Here is a 17,156-nt window from a genome sequence, read left to right on the forward strand (position 1 = left end):
AAGCATCCAAAATGTAAACAAAGTCATTTCAGGAGAAGGACAACAACTTACCTAATTTTCAATCATATTCTACTGAGGGCCATTCAGTCTGGTCATAGAGAAAGAGATACAAAGCATCTAAAATATAAACAAAGTCATTTCAGGAAAAGGACAACTATGTTGTCTAATTTTCAATCACGTTTGACTCTTCTTGATCTCATTTGAGGTTTTCTTGGCAAAGATCCTGGAGTGGTCCCCCATTTCCTTCTTCAGCTCATCTGACAGATGAGGAAACTGAGGCAAAGAGGGTTAGATGACTTGCTTGTTCTCTAAAAGCTTCCATTCTAGTGGGGACAGTTCAGTCGGGTCCTAGAGAAAGAGATACAAAGCATCCAAAATGTAAACAAAGTCATTTCAGGGGAAGGACAACAATGTTACCTAATTTTCAACACATTTGACTTTTCTTTACCCCATTTGGGGTCTTCTTGGCAAAAATCCTGGAGTGGTCTCCCATTTCCTTCTTCAGCTCATTTGACAGATGAGGAAACTGAGGCAAACAGGGTTAAATGACGTGCCTGAGGTTAGATATGAATTTTGAAGATAAGTTCCTGATTCTAAACCCAATGCTCTCTTCTCTGCCCCATCTAGCTAACAACAATAGCAATAGTAAGAATAATAGCTAGCATTTGCATAGCACTTTTAAAGATTTATAAAGTGTTTTATACATAATATCAAATTAATAATTAGAGAAATCAAGAAAGACCTCATATTAGATCTGGGCTTTTAAAAACCAAGGGATTCTTAATACTTCCTAGCTGTGTGACCCTGTACAAGTCACTTAACCCCAATTGTCTCAGCCAAAAACAAAACCAAGGGATTCTGAGAGGTGGACATGAGGAGTACATTGTAGGCATTGGGGGTCTCCTGTGCCAAAACAACACAGCAATATATATGGGGTAGAGCCACCAGTCATCTTTGACAAACTAGGGCATGTATGAAAGAGAATGATGGGAAAGTTTGGCAGTGAGAGACAGATTATTGAGGACATTAAATGTCAAACTGAGGACTTTTGTATTTCTTTCTAGAGACAATAGAAAGCAACTAAAGCTTTTTGGTGAGGGAAATGATGTGATTTTATTTCTTTTAGTAATATTAGGCAGCTATATGGAAGGTGGATGGGGAAAGGGAATAAGCATTTATTTACTACCTACCATGTGCCAGACTTTGGGGCGAGACTTGAGGCAAGGAGATCCATCAGGAGGTTCCTGAACCTAAGTGGTTTTTCTCCAAGGAAAAGATATTGTGAGTGAAAGGAATAGAATGGGGGAGAGAATATAGTGTATGTAAAACAAGATCATTTCTTCCACTCGCCATCCCTGTGATTTCTCAGACACACAGATGATGTCTTTATCTATTAGAAGGTAAGCTTCTCAAAGAGAAGGATCAATTTGCTTACGTGCTTAACAGGTAGTAATTGCCAAAGAAGTAATTTTTCAATCATTCATTTAGCAATTCCCATAAAGTTAAAGCGTGTAATGATTTTTGTCCCTGTTTTGCTGTTAGAGAAACCGAGGCCCAAGAGGTAGTGACTTGACCAAAGTTGCTAAGTAGGGACTCCCAGAAGCTCACCTTATTGCTGCAGTTAGTTAGCATAGCACATTGTCATTCAGAACTCCCAAACTCCATCGATCCACTAGCCTCAAGCTTCCCAGCAGCAGGGATTCCAGGACATTTGGTATCTATCTTGTGTCTCCTTAGCCATTCACATAGTGTTTCCCCTGACATAATGCAGGGTGCCAGAAAGGAGGGACTAGGATCATGGGATCATAGATTTAGAATTGGAAAGGATCGTGGAATTTGCCTGAGCGAACCCTCTGTTTTTATAACCAAGAAAACAGGCCCGGGTGATTGTCAGAGAATTGGGACAGAGGTGGTCCTAGAATCCAGATCTCCTGATCTCTAAATCACAGCTCTCTCTCTACCACACTGGTCTAAACCAAAGTGGTGTGAATGTCTTACTCTGTCACACCCTTGGATTTAGGTTATAAAGAGGCATGGGAGCCTCATCCTGCCTTAGCCACAGCAGCCACCTCAGAAAGAGTTCTGTTGCCCCTCATTTTGTCCCCAGGGGGCTGGAGCCTGTTAGAAGATCACCTCTGCCCTATGTCACCTCGTTCCTCTCTCTCAGCCCCAAAAGTCACAACTGATGAAATCCCTGTCACACTGGAATCCATTGTGTCAGAGCACACAATGCTCTGTGCAGAGTAGTCCTTGCTCTGACTTCACCAAGATTTCTATAATCATGGAGGGAGGGAGGCCAATTCCTGATTCTTGTCCAATCCCCATTCTATCTCCAAGCCTAAAAGCTTCCAGTTTCCATCACACAACATCTCATCCTCCCAAGGCACTTCCTGAAGTGAAGATTCTATTGAGTTCCTGAAGTCATTTCATAATGAGAGAGAGACAGAGACAGAGACAGACCAATAGACAGAGAATAGATGAGAGATGGAGAGATAGATAAGACACTTATGATAGATTAGATATGATAGAAAGATGAGAGAGAGAGAGAGAGAGAGAGAGAGAGAGAGAGTCTTGTTTTTCAAAAGTTGCTCACCGTCACTTCTCCTTACCCTATTAATACCCTCAGAATACACAGAGAACTCAGGTTTAGCTGAGTTTCTCTGCCATAGATTGTTTAATCGTAGAGCAAAATATTTACACCAGCCAATAAAGCACAGAAAGCCAGTGATTGCTCATCAGTTCACTGGGGAAAGGTTTATTGTGGGCATTTGAAACCTCGACGTGGCCCCTGATAATTGGCTCTGTACATCTTTGGCATCAGAAATTTACATAACACATTGGGAATGATTGATGGCTTCCGTAACCTGGCTTGTCTTTCCACAGCAGCTTGGCTATCCATCTTGGCCATCACTGCTGGGGCCATCCATCTTGTCTTATTTCTCACCGCGAATGTAGCTAAAGACGGATGGATGGATGGATGGGTGGGTGGGTGGACGGATGGATGGATGATAGAAGGATAGATAGGATAGAGAGATAGTTAAATGGAAGGATAGATAGAGGGAGATAGGTGATAGAGGGATAGATAGATAAATGGAAGGATGGATCAGTAGATCAGAGAGAGAGAAAGAGAAGGATAGAGGGATAGATAATTGGAAAAATAGATGAGGGATAGAGAGATAGATAAGATAATTATGACAGACAAGTAGGTAGATATATAGACATATGGACAAATAGAGACATAGAATATAGATAGATGGATAAATGGATAGATAGAAGGATGATGGGGATACAAACACGAGCAAGAAAGATAGAACCTTCCCTCATAGAGCTTATATTCTAATGAGGGAGGACAATACAAAAAGGGGAGAGGGGAGTGGCAAAGAAGCGAGATAAACAATATTGCAATAAGTTCTGAAGAGGTGATATGAATCTGAAGTAAGATTCAAGCTCTGTGCTAGAAGGTGGTGTTTAACCTTCTACAAATGGGAGAACTGAGGCAAACAGAGGTGAAGTGGAAGTGAAGCTGAAAGATTAATGATGAGAGCTTGCATTTTTTATTGGTTCTGAGGTTTGCAAAGCACTTTACATATGTTATCTCATTTGATCCTCACAACAACCCTGTGAAATGGATGCTATTTTTATCACTCCCATTTTACAAATGAGAAAACTGAGGCTGAGACAGGTTAAGGGGCTTGCCAAAAGTCACATGGCTAGGAAGTGACTGAGGCAGGATTCAAACTCATTATTTCCTCAGTCCAAGGCCAGCAGTCTGCCTAGTATACCATCTAGCTAAGGAAGAGCCGTGTAGGGTTTTCATAAATTTGCATGCAAATTATGAATATTCTCATAAATCATAAATATTATGAATGCAATTCTAGATTCAGGAGTATCTAGGGGATGCAGTGGAGTGAGGTCTTAGAGTCAGCAACACCCAATTTCAAACTTGGACTCACTTACTAGTTGTGTAATCCTGGGCAAGTCACAACCCCAATTGCCAACCTCCCCCCCCCCAAAAAAAAAGTAATTCTGTGATTCAGACATATATTATTTCAAATCATTTCGATGAACCCTTACTTAAGCTTCCACTGCATCAAGCACTGACCCTGATGGCTGGAAGAGAAAGCAATTTAGAATAAGACAAGAGTCCCTGGAACAGAACTAAGATCCTCTTGCAGATTCTCATTGCAGCTTCACAATCTATTGCAACATGTTTCTCTCACTTCCTTGCTTTGTCCTCACCACACCATCTCAAGCCTTATCACCACCCCATTGCTCTTTTTAGCTCCCCTTTATGTAACATTAAACAGGCTGGAAAGGTAGGAAGGGACTGGATTAGGGAAGTTTAAATAGCAAGCTTACTTATTTATGTGATACTCTCCTTATTAATTACTCTTCTCCCAGTTTTGCATGTATTTTCTTTTTTTTCTTCATTAGTATTTTATTTTTCCAAAGACATATAAAGACAGTTTCCAGCATTCACTTTGTTTTTATATGTGTGTGTTTTAGTGAGGTTTTTTGTTTGTTTGTTTGTTTTTGCTGAGGCAGTTGGGGTTAAGTGACTTGCCCTGGGTCACACAGCTAGGAATTATTAAGTGTCTAAGATCCAGATTTGAACTCAGGACCTCCTGACATCAGGGTTGGTACTCTATGCACTGCACTACCTAGCTGCTCCCAGCATTCACTTTTGTAAGACTTTTGTGTTCCAAATTTTTCTCCTTTCCTCCCTTATCTCCCCCTTTCCCAAGACAACAAACAATAATATAGGTTATACATATACAATCATTTTTAACATATTCCCATATTTGTCATTACAGGTATTTTCTATATACAAACAATTCCTCCTGGTAGATTCTACGCTCCCTGAGGGCAAGAATTGCTTTGGTTTTGTCTTAGTACCTTCAGTGTCTGGCACAGAGTTAACACTGAAATAAATGTGCTTCTTTCTTTCATTTGTTCATAGAATGAAAGCTTTCCAAGAGCAGGAGCCATCTTACTTTTGATTTTGTATCCCTAGCACTGGACAGTGCCTGACACATGGTAGGGACTTAATTAATATTTGTCGAATTGCACTAAACAAGATTGGCAGAACGTGGGGGTAAACTCTTTCCTTCTGGCCCAAGGAAATCTCCCTCCTCCACAGCAGAGAGCCTTCCAGCCTTTCTCTGGCAACGATTACAGTTTATTTCCATGCTGATCTTTGGCCCGAACCTTAGTAGTCTGTCTTCTGTTCTGAGCTCATTAAAATTATTTCTTCTTTAGCTGCAAATGGAATGTTTATTATTGTGATTATTTGAGTTGGTCTGTGCTGGGCTCCGGGCTGTCTGTCTGCTCCTGATGGCCGGTTAATCAGATGAGTCCCAAGCCCAAGGCACGGCACGGGGACCTGGGGTTGGGTTCCACGTATTGCCTAGTGCATTCTGGTTGGGGTAGGGGTGAGGGTTGGAGGGAGATGTGGAATAGAAAGTCCCAGTACTCAGCTTCTGTATCAACTGCCAGAAGCCATGAGGTTCCCGGAGTGGGCTTCCTTTGGCTGGCCATAGATAATGGGAAAACCCAGGGATCAGGGACATAACTTCTGTGCCATGAATCTGCCTTTTTGCCCTCTCTATGCATCTGTAAAATAAAAGAAAGTGGAATTTTTATCCAATTTTTTTTATTAACAAACATTCATTTTTCTCTCCTTCCCATTCTTTGACTGAAAAAGAAAAAACAAAGAAAATCCTTGTAGCAAATAGACATCATGAAGCAAAGCCAATTCCCCCACTGGCCTTGTCCAAATATGTATATCTCATTCGGCATATTTACTCCATCACCTTTGGGTCAGGGGGTTGGTCATCTGTCCCCTGCGATCATAGTGGATCATTCTACTGATTGGCATTTGGATAAGTGGAACTGAGAATCCAAACTCTTCATGGAACAGAAGAGAGAACTGATATCCAGAGAAATTAGGTAAATTGGCCAAGATCTCTCAGGGTATAATAACAATAATAATAATAAATATGGTCATAATAATAACAATAAGTGATCATCGTAACTGACATATATAGGACATGTCTTGGAGTTAGGAGCGGCTAATGGGGTTAATAATTATTTGAATATTTACTAATTATATGACCCTATGAGCCTTAGAGTTCTAAGTCTTTAGCCCAGTGGCAGGCACATAGTAGGTACCTAATAAATATTTATTAATTGATCATAGTTTAATTGAATTGGGTTCAGGCCCTGACAGGTATGTCACTTTGGATAATTTACCCCGGATCACAGTACCCCCAAGACACAAGGCTTGTTGATTTCTGTTGGCAGAGGGAGTTCCCATACTGGGAACTGCCCACACCCAAGAAGTCACAGATCCCAATCCCTCAAAAAAATTGCCAAATACATTCTATGATGCGTTCTAGTCTTTTGATTTTTAACAAGACACGTCACCCCCCAGGAGACATCATTGGTTAAGTGGGCTTTGCTTCTGCCATATGAATCTGGATTTCCCAGAAGCCATTGTCCATCCCCCTGGATGACACTGACCTTGAAGCAGTCCATTGCCAAGAGGATCTGCTAATAACTCTTGTCACTCAGGTTTCAGCGAGTGCATTATCCTGCTGCCCACTGAACCCAGAATTGTCTGCACTGATAAAACAGGGAATGATTTAGGTGATCAAGGCTAGGACATATATCCTGGAGAGCACCCAAGGCCTAGAGGCAGGGGACCTGGATTCAGAATGGGTGGCTTCTTACCTGTGTGACCCTGGGCACATCACTACCCCCATTTGATGTGAGTTTTTGCCTTTGATAAGAGATTAGATTAGATAATTTCTAAGCTTCCCTCAGAGCTCTGACTTTTAAAATCTGAAAGTCCCTTCCCACTCTGACATTCCCTTTCTTAAGGTCTTTCCCAACCCTGGCATTCTGAGTTCTAAAACCCCTCACAGCTCTGACATCCCTGTTTTAAGGTTCATTCTAGGCCCGACATTCCCTGTTCTAAGGCCCTTTCTAGCTCTGATATTCCCTAAGGCTCCTCCTAGTCCTGACCTTCCCTGTCAGGATACCTATAACCCTAAATAACAAACAATTCAATTTACTTTGGGAATGGATTTGGGAATGGATGTATATTTAATTAATTAATGGCTATTCATTCTCTGAACCAGTGAGCAAGGAGATGACTATGAGATGTGCTAAGTGGGGAGGGGAAAGGCAGCCTGAAACTTAAAGATTAGTTTGAAAACCTGCAGATCATTAACTATTTCCCGAATCACGGTTAACTGTGGACTTATTTCATCCCCCACTTCTCCAGCTGGTTTGGAAGCTCCTTGAGGGCAAGGTCTACATCCTAGTCCCTCACTGAACTCCATTTGCTAAAGATTTGTTAAAGGGAGATTGATAAGTGGAATATCATGAGAGGAGAATGATCATAATGCTGAGAACTCAAAACCATGCTGTAAGCGTAGAATATAAAGGAACCGAGTGTGTTAAGAGAAGATGTCAGGAGCACGTGACTGCAGGCATTAGTTACTGGAAAGATTATTAGGTGGAAGAGATAATCTGATTTATGCTATTTGGTGCCAAACTCTAGAATGAAGGCCAATCAACAGAAGGTTTGTGGAAGGTTACATGAATAAAAACTCAGCTAAATTTTTAAATACCCCAATTGTTAGGGCTTCCCTGTCGAAGGCGCTAGATGGCAGCAGGCCTGAAATCAGGAAAATGAGTTCAAATCCAACCTCAGATTAGCAATGTGACCCTAGACAAGTCACTTAATCCCATTTGTCTCCGTTGCCTCATCTGTAAAATGAGCTAGAGGAGAAAATGGCAAGCCACTCTAGGGTTTTTACCAAGAAAACTCCAAATAGGGTCAACAAAAAGATGGACATGACTATAACAACAGTGAATGGGAAGCTTTAAGAAGCTTTTGTGGGAGTGTGGGGAAGGCAGGTAATGAGTTCTCCATCTCTGAAAGTCTTCAAGGTGAATGATCATTTGTTGGAAGCATTCAGATGAAATTTAGGATTCAGGGAAAAGATAGAATAAGGTAACCGATGAGATTCCTTCCGACTTGGAAATGCAGTGAATGAGTCTGTGGTTTTTATGAATGTGGAATCAAATGCTCTGTCTTACCTTGTCTCGGTTGAAACATTCAATCCCATACTGGTGGAGAAACAAAAATAAATATGATCCTTGCCCTCAAGGGGCTGCAGTCTAGTAAAGTGCTGCTCAGCTGCCCAGCTCATCTTCCTAGCAATTAACCTTTTGTCGATTTGAGTAACAGATGAAAGGTCTTCTCACCAGACAGAATGGGTCATACGGTGACATCAGGACTGGCATATGGGATGATTCTAATTTTGTGAACCTAGTTCTAAGGCAGAATCTTGTAATTCAAGAAAGGGCCTTCAGCCCCCTCTAGGCCTCCCACCATTTTCCTGGTTCACACTCTCCCCTCCAGAAAGGTGGAGGTGAGATATCTGAGTAGGAGAATCTCTCCCAAAATAGATTCATTCCAACATCCTCCCTGTCCCCCCATGACCTGGGCTCTTTCTCGCCTTCCCCTGAGGAGGGTGCAAGTCGGGGGAGTAGGTTGTAGTCTTGCCCTGTGCCGCATGATGGGTACAAGGTTTATGATATTGGTGTGAATGGTCGTTAACTAGATTTATAGATGCTCAGACACGATATAAGTCCATTACCGTGCATTTCCCCTTTTAGACAAAAAGGGATTTTTAGTGGGTTAATAGGACTTTTATTTCATTATCTAATGGTAAAAGTGTTTTGTTACATGCGCTAGATAAATGTGTAGCGGCAGTAACAAATGCGGTCTCATAACCGGCTGCTCCTCTTCATCGGGCATATGGTAGATTAAAGAGTTCACCCTCGAAATATACTCCTGCATGCACGCGTGTGTTTTTAATAAATCTGATTGCAGATATTTATTGCATCACCGGATTTGGAAAATTACGGGACTTGATTGCTGCAAATATAATCGGGTGATATATACAGAACTGCGGCTCGAGTTAATGTCCAGGATAGGAGGGTGGGGAGGGAAAACGTCCTTCCCAGTTCATGCAAGCAGGCAAGCGACCACATAAACAGAACATATCTTGAATTATGCAAATGAAAACTAAGACAGTTACTAGTGAATTATCCTCCCTTACTGAAATTGCCACCATTAGAAATGAGAAGGAAAGAAAAGGGTCCACCCAGTATCCGCTCACACCCCACAGTCTTTCTCCCCTGAATAGAAGATGGGAGGATGTGTCCCTTTTTTCCGGCTCATTTTCTTTTGTTATTGTTGGCAATGGCTGAAACTCGCTGATCTGGCTCCCACCTACTTTCCTGAGATAACTGAACAATTCTCCCCCTTCTTTAACTTTCTATTGTGGTCTAGCTGGCCATTTTTGCATTTCCCTTAAATGACATTCTGTCGCTCACTTCCTCTCTTGCAGAAATGGTCTGTCATGTCTAGAATGCAGGGAAACTGGGGATGCAATGAAAAGTCATTTCAAGAGGGAGAGATCTCTAATAGCTGAATATGGAAACTACTTCCAAGAACTCCTTTCTTTTTCAAAGCAAAGTCTGTCCTGACCTCCCCTGTATTTCCAGCTATAAGTCCTCTGCCCTCTGAAATGACGTAGGAACTTTTGGAACTCTACTGACCCACGTATGTGGTCTCAGAAACATGAAAGAGCTCCATGAAGACAGGAATATTGACATTTTGGCTTTGTTTCTTTGCTAGTACCCAGTACCATCCCCAACACATAGTAGGCGCTTAATAAATGCTCGCTGGTCATCTTTTAATAAGTATTCCTTGAGAACCTAATGTGTTCCGGGCACTGTGCTAAACTCTGGGAATGCAGAGAAGGACAAAAGACTGTCCATGCTATGAAGGAGCTCACACTCTATTGGAGAATACAACATGCAAACTATGTATGAGAAATATACAGAATAATTGGGGTTAATCTCCCATTGATTGAGGGATGTTGTATCCTCCCTAGTAGAATGTGGAATAGGGCAGCGAGGGGACACAGTGGGTGATAGCACCTAGGGCAGGTGTGTGGTACAGTGGATGAAGTGCCAGGCTTGGAGTCAGGAGGATCTGAATTCAAATCTGGCCTCAAATACTTCTAAGCTGTGTGAGCTTGGGCAAGTGACTTAAGCCTGTCTGCCTCAGTGTTCTCATCTGTCAAAAAATCTGGGGAAGGAAGTGACATCAGTATCTTTGCCAAGAAAACCCTAAATGGGATCAACAACAGGGGACGTGACTGAAACACCCCCACGACCACAATGAGAATGTTGAAGCGGGGAGGGATATCATAAGAGCAGAATCAGAAAGGACCCTGGAAAGCGATCTGGTCTAATACTGTCATTTTGCAAATGAGAAAACTGAAGCCCAGAAGAGTCAAGTGGCTTGCCAAGATCACACAGACATTAAATAGCAGAATCTAGATTTTTAATTTCGTTGCTTTGAATCCACAAACAGGATTTGTTCTGTGGCACTACGATCTAAAGCCTTACTTTATTCCTTGAAGTCATATCGGGTTTTATGTTTTCATCTTTGTGGTTAACCCAAGGCCCAACACACAGTAGGCACTTAATAAATGCAGGTTCAATTGAATTGACTTGAGTCCTATGAAAGGCAGGCTCCACGCCTCCACCCCACTCCTAGGCGGACCAAGCCCCTTCAAATCCACTCCATCTGGACCCCAGGGCCCTCAAATGAAATATTCTTTGCACTCGAAGTGAACTGGAAATAATTTACCGCGAGAGGCCCGAAAGGTCAGTTTACTCCATATCGGCACCTTCATTTTTCCAAAATCTGCCGAAATTAAAAAGCTATAGATATCTTATAGAGCTTATTTATGAACACTTAAGTGTAAGTAACTCATGGTTGGAACGGTTCCCTGCCCGTGATATATGAAAGCTGTCAGCGCCACATTCTTAGACTATAATCTGCCCATACAATATGCTATTTTGACATGGCCTGGTGATGTTTTCCACAGTTACTGACAAGCGTATGCCAGCGTTCCTTTGGAAAAATTAAGAAATGGGGTGGGGGGGTGGGGAGAGGATGGGGAGACTCCACCCATTTTTATGACTATCGATCAACCCAGCTTCCAATGATCTAAAAAAAAAAAGTCCCAGATTTTTGGTGAGATCCATGGTTTTTAAAATTATTCTTAGGCACCGGGACTCAATACAGTGTCTTTTCTCAGCTTTGTAAGTTAAGAAAAACTTGTTCGGCGTTCTGTTGTGTATGATGATGAAGGGGGGGTGGTGAAGGATGGAGGGGAAGAAAAAACCCACCCTCTTTTTTTTCCTCTTTCTCTCTCTTATTGTTCTAGAAGGAGCTTAATTCTGTTGCCTCTGAGCTGGCGTCGCGGCAGGAGGAGAGCCAGAATTCTCATAAACATTTAATTGAACTCCGTCGGGAATTTAAGAAAAATGTACCTGAGGTAGAGTATATTTGCGGCTCCGGAATTAACGCGGTGGGAAGGCAGATTTCTCTCCCTTCAAACTCGATTTTTGAAAACTGGCGACATAAGTGACTAACAAGGAAAGAAGCTAATTAGCCACAAAGAAAAATTAGCGTCCCCCTAACCCTCGAGTTCTGTTAGCATTGTGGTGCCCAGCAGTTCCATATTATGGGAAACGGAAAGGATTTCCATTAAACTCATTGTTTCCAAAGACTCCATAAAACAATCATTTTTATCCTTCCTTTCTCCCCTGCAAATTCGTGGCTGAGATCTTGTGTTATTTTAAACACCAGACCTCGATGGAAGAAATTATCGGTCCAGAGATCATGTTGCTTCCTTTTCCATTTGAGCCCATGAGGCTTGCTGAAGCACAAGGACCTCCCCCTTCTTATTTCCTTCTGCCTCTTTTCTTCATCTCCCACGCCCTCTCTTCACTCTCACTTTAGTCTTTTCTTTCTTCCTCACCTACCATCACCCTGAAAGCTTTGTTTCCCATGAGGCTGTCCTCCTTAAGAGAGGGCACTGGTGCTGAAACGGGAAGGGATCCCCAGGGGAAGGACACAAGATTTTTCAGGCTTCCTTTCTCTATTGAGGAGAAATTGAGAGAGCTTTGTCCTTTGTCAACAGGTCTCAGTGTTGCTTCTTGGAAAATTGCAGATATTTCCAGAAGTAGAGGAAGGAAAGAAGGGAGGGAGGAAGAAAGAAAAAGAAACAGGGAGAGAGGAATAAAAGGAAAGAAAGAGTGAGGAAGGAGAGGGAAGAAAGGGAAGGAGGGAAAAGGGAGAGGAAGACAAAAAAGAGGAAGGAAGGAAGAAATAGAAATAAAGAGAGAGAGAGAGAGAAAGAAAGAAAGAAAGAAAGAAAGAAAGAAAGAAAGAAAGAAAGAAAGAAAGGAAGGAAGGAAGGAAGGAAGGAAGGAAGGAAAGAAGGAAGAAAAAGACAGGGAGGAAGTAAGAAAAGGAAAGAAGGAAGGACGGAAGAGAGGGAAGAGGGAGAGGGAGACAAAAAGAAGAAGGAAGGAATGAAGGAAAGATAAAAGCCCCAACTTTATGTAGTTTTGGCAGAGTAGACCAGGGACCCTAAAGAAAACTTAATTAGGACATACAGTGGTGAAGTAGAAAAAACATTGGATTTGAACTCCAGAGGAGCTGGATTCCAACCCCAGATGTTGCACAAGTTACTTCTCCTTTCTGGGCCTCAGTTTCCCCTTCTTTAAAGGAGAGGGTTGGACTAAGTGACCTCAAGATTCAGCTTTCTTAGCTGAGGTCCTGTGAGGCATTTTTTAGGGGGGATACTAGCCATGCTTTTAAACTGACAGTTCTCCATCATATTTCCATACAAAATTATTTAATCTTAGAGTTGTTCCAAAGTGGGTCATGGAAACCTAATTCTTGAATTATAAGAGATTTCTTAGAAAGTAGCTAGTCCAAGCCGTTCGTTCTACATACAACAAAACTAATAACCAGGGTACATAGATAGGAAGAATCTCCAAAGTCATCTCATCCACTTACTCTCATTCTACAGACGGGAAATTGAGGCCTAGAGAAGTTTGGTGATTTCTTATAAGATCAGAGACCTAGAAATAGAAGGGACCCCAGAGGGCCAATTAGGTCAACAAGTGTATTGTACAAATAAGGAAACTGAGTCCCAGAAGGTAAAGTGGTTTGAACAAGATATCTTGGAAAATGGTAGTAACTTCTCCATCATTGAAGATCCTTAAGCAGAGACACCATCTTTTGTACCTTTCCTGATTTCCCTCTCACCCCCAAACACACACACACACACACACACACACACACACACAATTTTTATTTATTTATATAAACTTTTTGTTAATGCTGAAAAATTTTAGAAATTATTGTTAAAAAATTTTTAATTGTTAGAAAATTAGAAAATATTGTTTCACTGATTAGAATATATGTTCTTTTCAAGGAGGGACTGTTTCAGTCTCTGTATTTATATCCTCAGGCCCCGGCACAATGCCTGACGTAAAGTGGGTGCTTAATAAATACCGGACTGGTTGGATGATGGGATCACCCAATTGTGGGGGATATATTGTCAAGCAAATTCCCACTTTAGGGCTGGATTGGACCGGATGTCCTCAGAGGTCCATTCTTTTCAGTGCTAAGATTCTTTGACAGAAGGCACGATATCAGTTATATCCACTTTGGTGCAGATTGATGATTCAGAGGCCCTGCCCAAGATTCAGTGACTCTATGGTGTTTGGCCATGGCAGTGGAGAGGGAACAATTGGATTCTCAGGCAGAGGAAGGACCCAGAATCACATCCCATCTCTGACACTTACTGTCTCTGTGACCTTGGACAAGTAACTTCCTCAATCTAAGACTTAGTTCCTCCCGTGTGAAATGAGATTGGACCAGATGATCTCCAAGTCGGTGATCAGCTGTTTTCAAACTGCTTCACATTCAGTCCCTTGCCTCCCTGGATGATCTGGACAGTAGGTAGATTTTCTTTCCTTGATGATGGCACCTATGGAGCTTCCAGGGCCGTATTCCTTCAGAGGGCATTCTTCCATATAGCCAGCAATCTGGTGCTTGGACTTAGGACATCCCCCTCTCAACTTCCCAATATCCCATCATGCTACTTAGTCTCACTGAACCCTGTTTGACTTGGGGTTCATGAGCACATCCTGCAGAGGATCTGAAAGTCAGGGTTCAGAATGATACCTAGAACCAAAATGGATCCTAATCAGGATGGCTCTGATCCTCCAAATTGGGTTCAAGCTGCTGGACCTCCCAGATCTGCCTCCTTGTCTCAGGATTTGATGTTGATCTAAGTCACTAGCCAAAGGGATAAGATGGAGGGAAAATGGACATCGCCTCCACTGACCTCTGACCCATCCGCCTCGTAGATTACTAGCCAAGAATTGGGCAGCAAACCTGGAAAGATTTAATTCAGTTCAATAAACCTTTGCAAGATTTCAGTAGCAAAGAAAAGGTCTTTCCACTAGGCAGAATGGTCTTGCTGTAACATGAGGGATGGCATATGGCATGATTCTAATTTTGTGATTCTGAAACAGATCTCATGATTCAAGAATGGACCCTCCGCCCCCTCAAGGCCTCCCACCCCACCCCCCAGTCTCTTTCTCTGTCTGCCAAAGGGCCAGTTTCATTGACACACGGAACTCCCAGGGAGAACATTTCCTCTCCCAGTGCAGATCAAAACCTGCAGAGAGTTACCGAGTGCACTAAGGATTTTAATGGCTTACCTAAGGTCACACAGCCAATATGTATCAAGAGTCAGGATGTGAATTTTTAGGGCTTTCTCATTCTGAGGCTGGCATCTTATCCCACTATGCTTTTTTTCTTCCTACCCTCTCAATCTCCAATCAATCGCTAGGCATTTATTAAGTGTTTGCTGTATGCCACATTATGGTAGGTACTGAGCATGTAAAGATAATAACAAAGAATTCTTGCCTCAAGATGCTTACATTTTATCAGCCTAAACAAGTTGAATATACATCAATACATGGAAAATGTGTAATGAATGATTATATTAATAAGCAACTAATATGTGCCTGATTTCTAGGTTCAGTTCAGTTGCACCCAACTCTTCATGACCCCATTTAGGTTTTTCTTGGCAAAGACATTGGAGTGGTTTACCGTTTCTCCAGATCATTTTACAGATAAGGAAACTGAGGCAAGCGGAGGGATGTTACTTGCCCAGCATCACCCAGACGTTGTCAGAAGCTAGTTTTGAACTCAGAAAGTTGAGTCTTCCAGACTCCAGGCCTGGCACTTTATCCACTGCACCACTTAGCAGGCTCTAAGCTCTGGATACACAAAGACAAATACAAGATAATCCCTACTCTCCAAGAGCTTATATTCTCCTGAGAGTCTGATCATGAAGCTTTTGGGTAACTTAGGGTTATCAACTTGAGTCACAGAGGCCACCATTTGTATTGTTTGGAAACATAACAAGGCTACAGTTTTGGGACCTCGGCATAGGACACCATATAAAAATTGCAAATTATATGGTTTGGGCCATGTCTAGGGGACTCATGTGTAGCTTATGGTCAGTGGTCTCTCTGTAGGGAGAGACCTGCTCTGAAAGGGGATGGCAGATTCTTCTTTGAGTTTTTTGGTTGGGTAGATGGGAGACCAGGCTGGCCACAGACCCAGGGCATTATGGAGAGGATGGCAGGATCTCAAAGGTCATCTGGTCTAAGCCTTCTTCATTTTACAGCAGAGGAAACTGAGACCCAGGGAAGGAAAGGGAACGTGTCCAAAATCACAGAGGGAGTCAGGCAAAGAGCTGGAATTTGAACTCAGGCCCTGTTCTCTGACTTGAGCTTTTTTTAATTACTCCATGCAACCAACCTAGTGATACCCTTTTTGAATACTCTCACTGTATCCTCCCATTTCATTGAATCCATCTTTAGAGGGAAGAAGGGGAAAGGGAACAAGCATTTACACACCTACTATGAGCCAAGCAATTGGCAACAAATATTATCTCTTTCAATTCTTAAAACAACCCTGGAAGATAAGTGCTATTATCATCCCCATTTGAAAAGGAAACTGAGGCAAACAGAAATTTAATGACTTGGGCAGGGTCACATAGCTAGGGAGTGTCTAAGGCTGACTTTGAATTGTAGCCCAGTGGTCTGTCTGCTGTACCACCTAGCTTCCCATGGGGAGGCTTGGGATGGGGGTGGAGGTGGGATTCAAGTCTCTCCCTGATTTACCCAAAGACCATAATAAATGCTGTGAACCTCATCTGGCCTCTAGGAACTTCGGGAGGGCTTCCTCACCATTTCTAACTCCCATTTCTATTATATTTTCAAGTTTACAAAACACTTTACCTCCACTGTTAGTCTCCATCCTTTCAGAGGAGGAAAATAAGACTCAGAGAGTGTTACCCAGCAAGTAAATATGAGAGGCAGGCTTCAAATCTCGTGATTTTTGTCTCCGAGTCACTGCCATCTTGGGACCATGGTTTCTGAGCATCACCTGGGCCAGCCTGGATCCCAAACCAGTACCCGAGGGGAGCTCTGAGGGCCTTTCCTCTCCCTTTCCTGACCCCCTCCCCACAAAGCAGCCAAGTTTTTGTCAATTAGTCTCCCTCTGGGAGCAGCACAGGTGAGGTGCAAAATCCAGGCCGGGTTTTAAACCTCCAATTTCGACTTACATAATTTTAATACTGCATAATTATGCAATTATGCAATTAGGAGGAATAAGTTTCCATTCCTATTATAGTCGCGCCTCAGAAATTTTCTCTTTTGGAACTGGTTCCTCTGGTAGGAGAGAGAAAGTTACGTTAGGGCTCTATTTAGGAGGGAAAAAAACTCTTGGCTGGTGCCAGCTCACCTCCTACTTGTAACTCAGAGCAGCTCCCCGTGGGTGACAATGAGCAGGACACTGGGGCCTTCTGGGAAGGGGGCTGCCCCTGCCACTGTAAGAACAAGATGATTATGGGAGGGAGAAGGGCTAGGGATGGGGGACGGTCCCAAGGGCCTGTCAGAGGCCACAGGGAATCCTGGGCCTCTTAGGTAGCTCAGGGCAGACCCAGAAGTTGAATTGGAAGCTCCTTGAGGATGTCTTTTCCCTTTTTTATCTCCTGCATTCAACACAATACCTTGAAATATAGTAGGCTCCTGATAACTACTGACTGACTGCACCACACTCCCCCTCGGTTTTCTCATCTTTAAAATGGGGGTAAAATTAGCATTACTATCTGGCC

The 17,156-nt window shown here is 42.6% G+C and overlaps 1 protein-coding gene across 1 annotated transcript in view; it reads left to right on the top strand.

Moving 5' to 3' along the window:
- The window catches only part of CUX2 (cut like homeobox 2), a 303,004-nt gene that overhangs the window by 132,307 nt on the left and 153,541 nt on the right, over positions 1-17,156 (top strand). Inside the window, exon 3 of the mRNA XM_031948557.1 lies at positions 11,325-11,435. Coding sequence (XP_031804417.1) covers positions 11,325-11,435 — 111 coding nt within the window. The remainder of the gene's footprint in view (positions 1-11,324; positions 11,436-17,156) is intronic.

Source organism: Sarcophilus harrisii, chromosome 1 (genome assembly GCF_902635505.1).
Source record: "Sarcophilus harrisii chromosome 1, mSarHar1.11, whole genome shotgun sequence".
Lineage (NCBI taxonomy): Eukaryota > Metazoa > Chordata > Mammalia > Dasyuromorphia > Dasyuridae > Sarcophilus > Sarcophilus harrisii.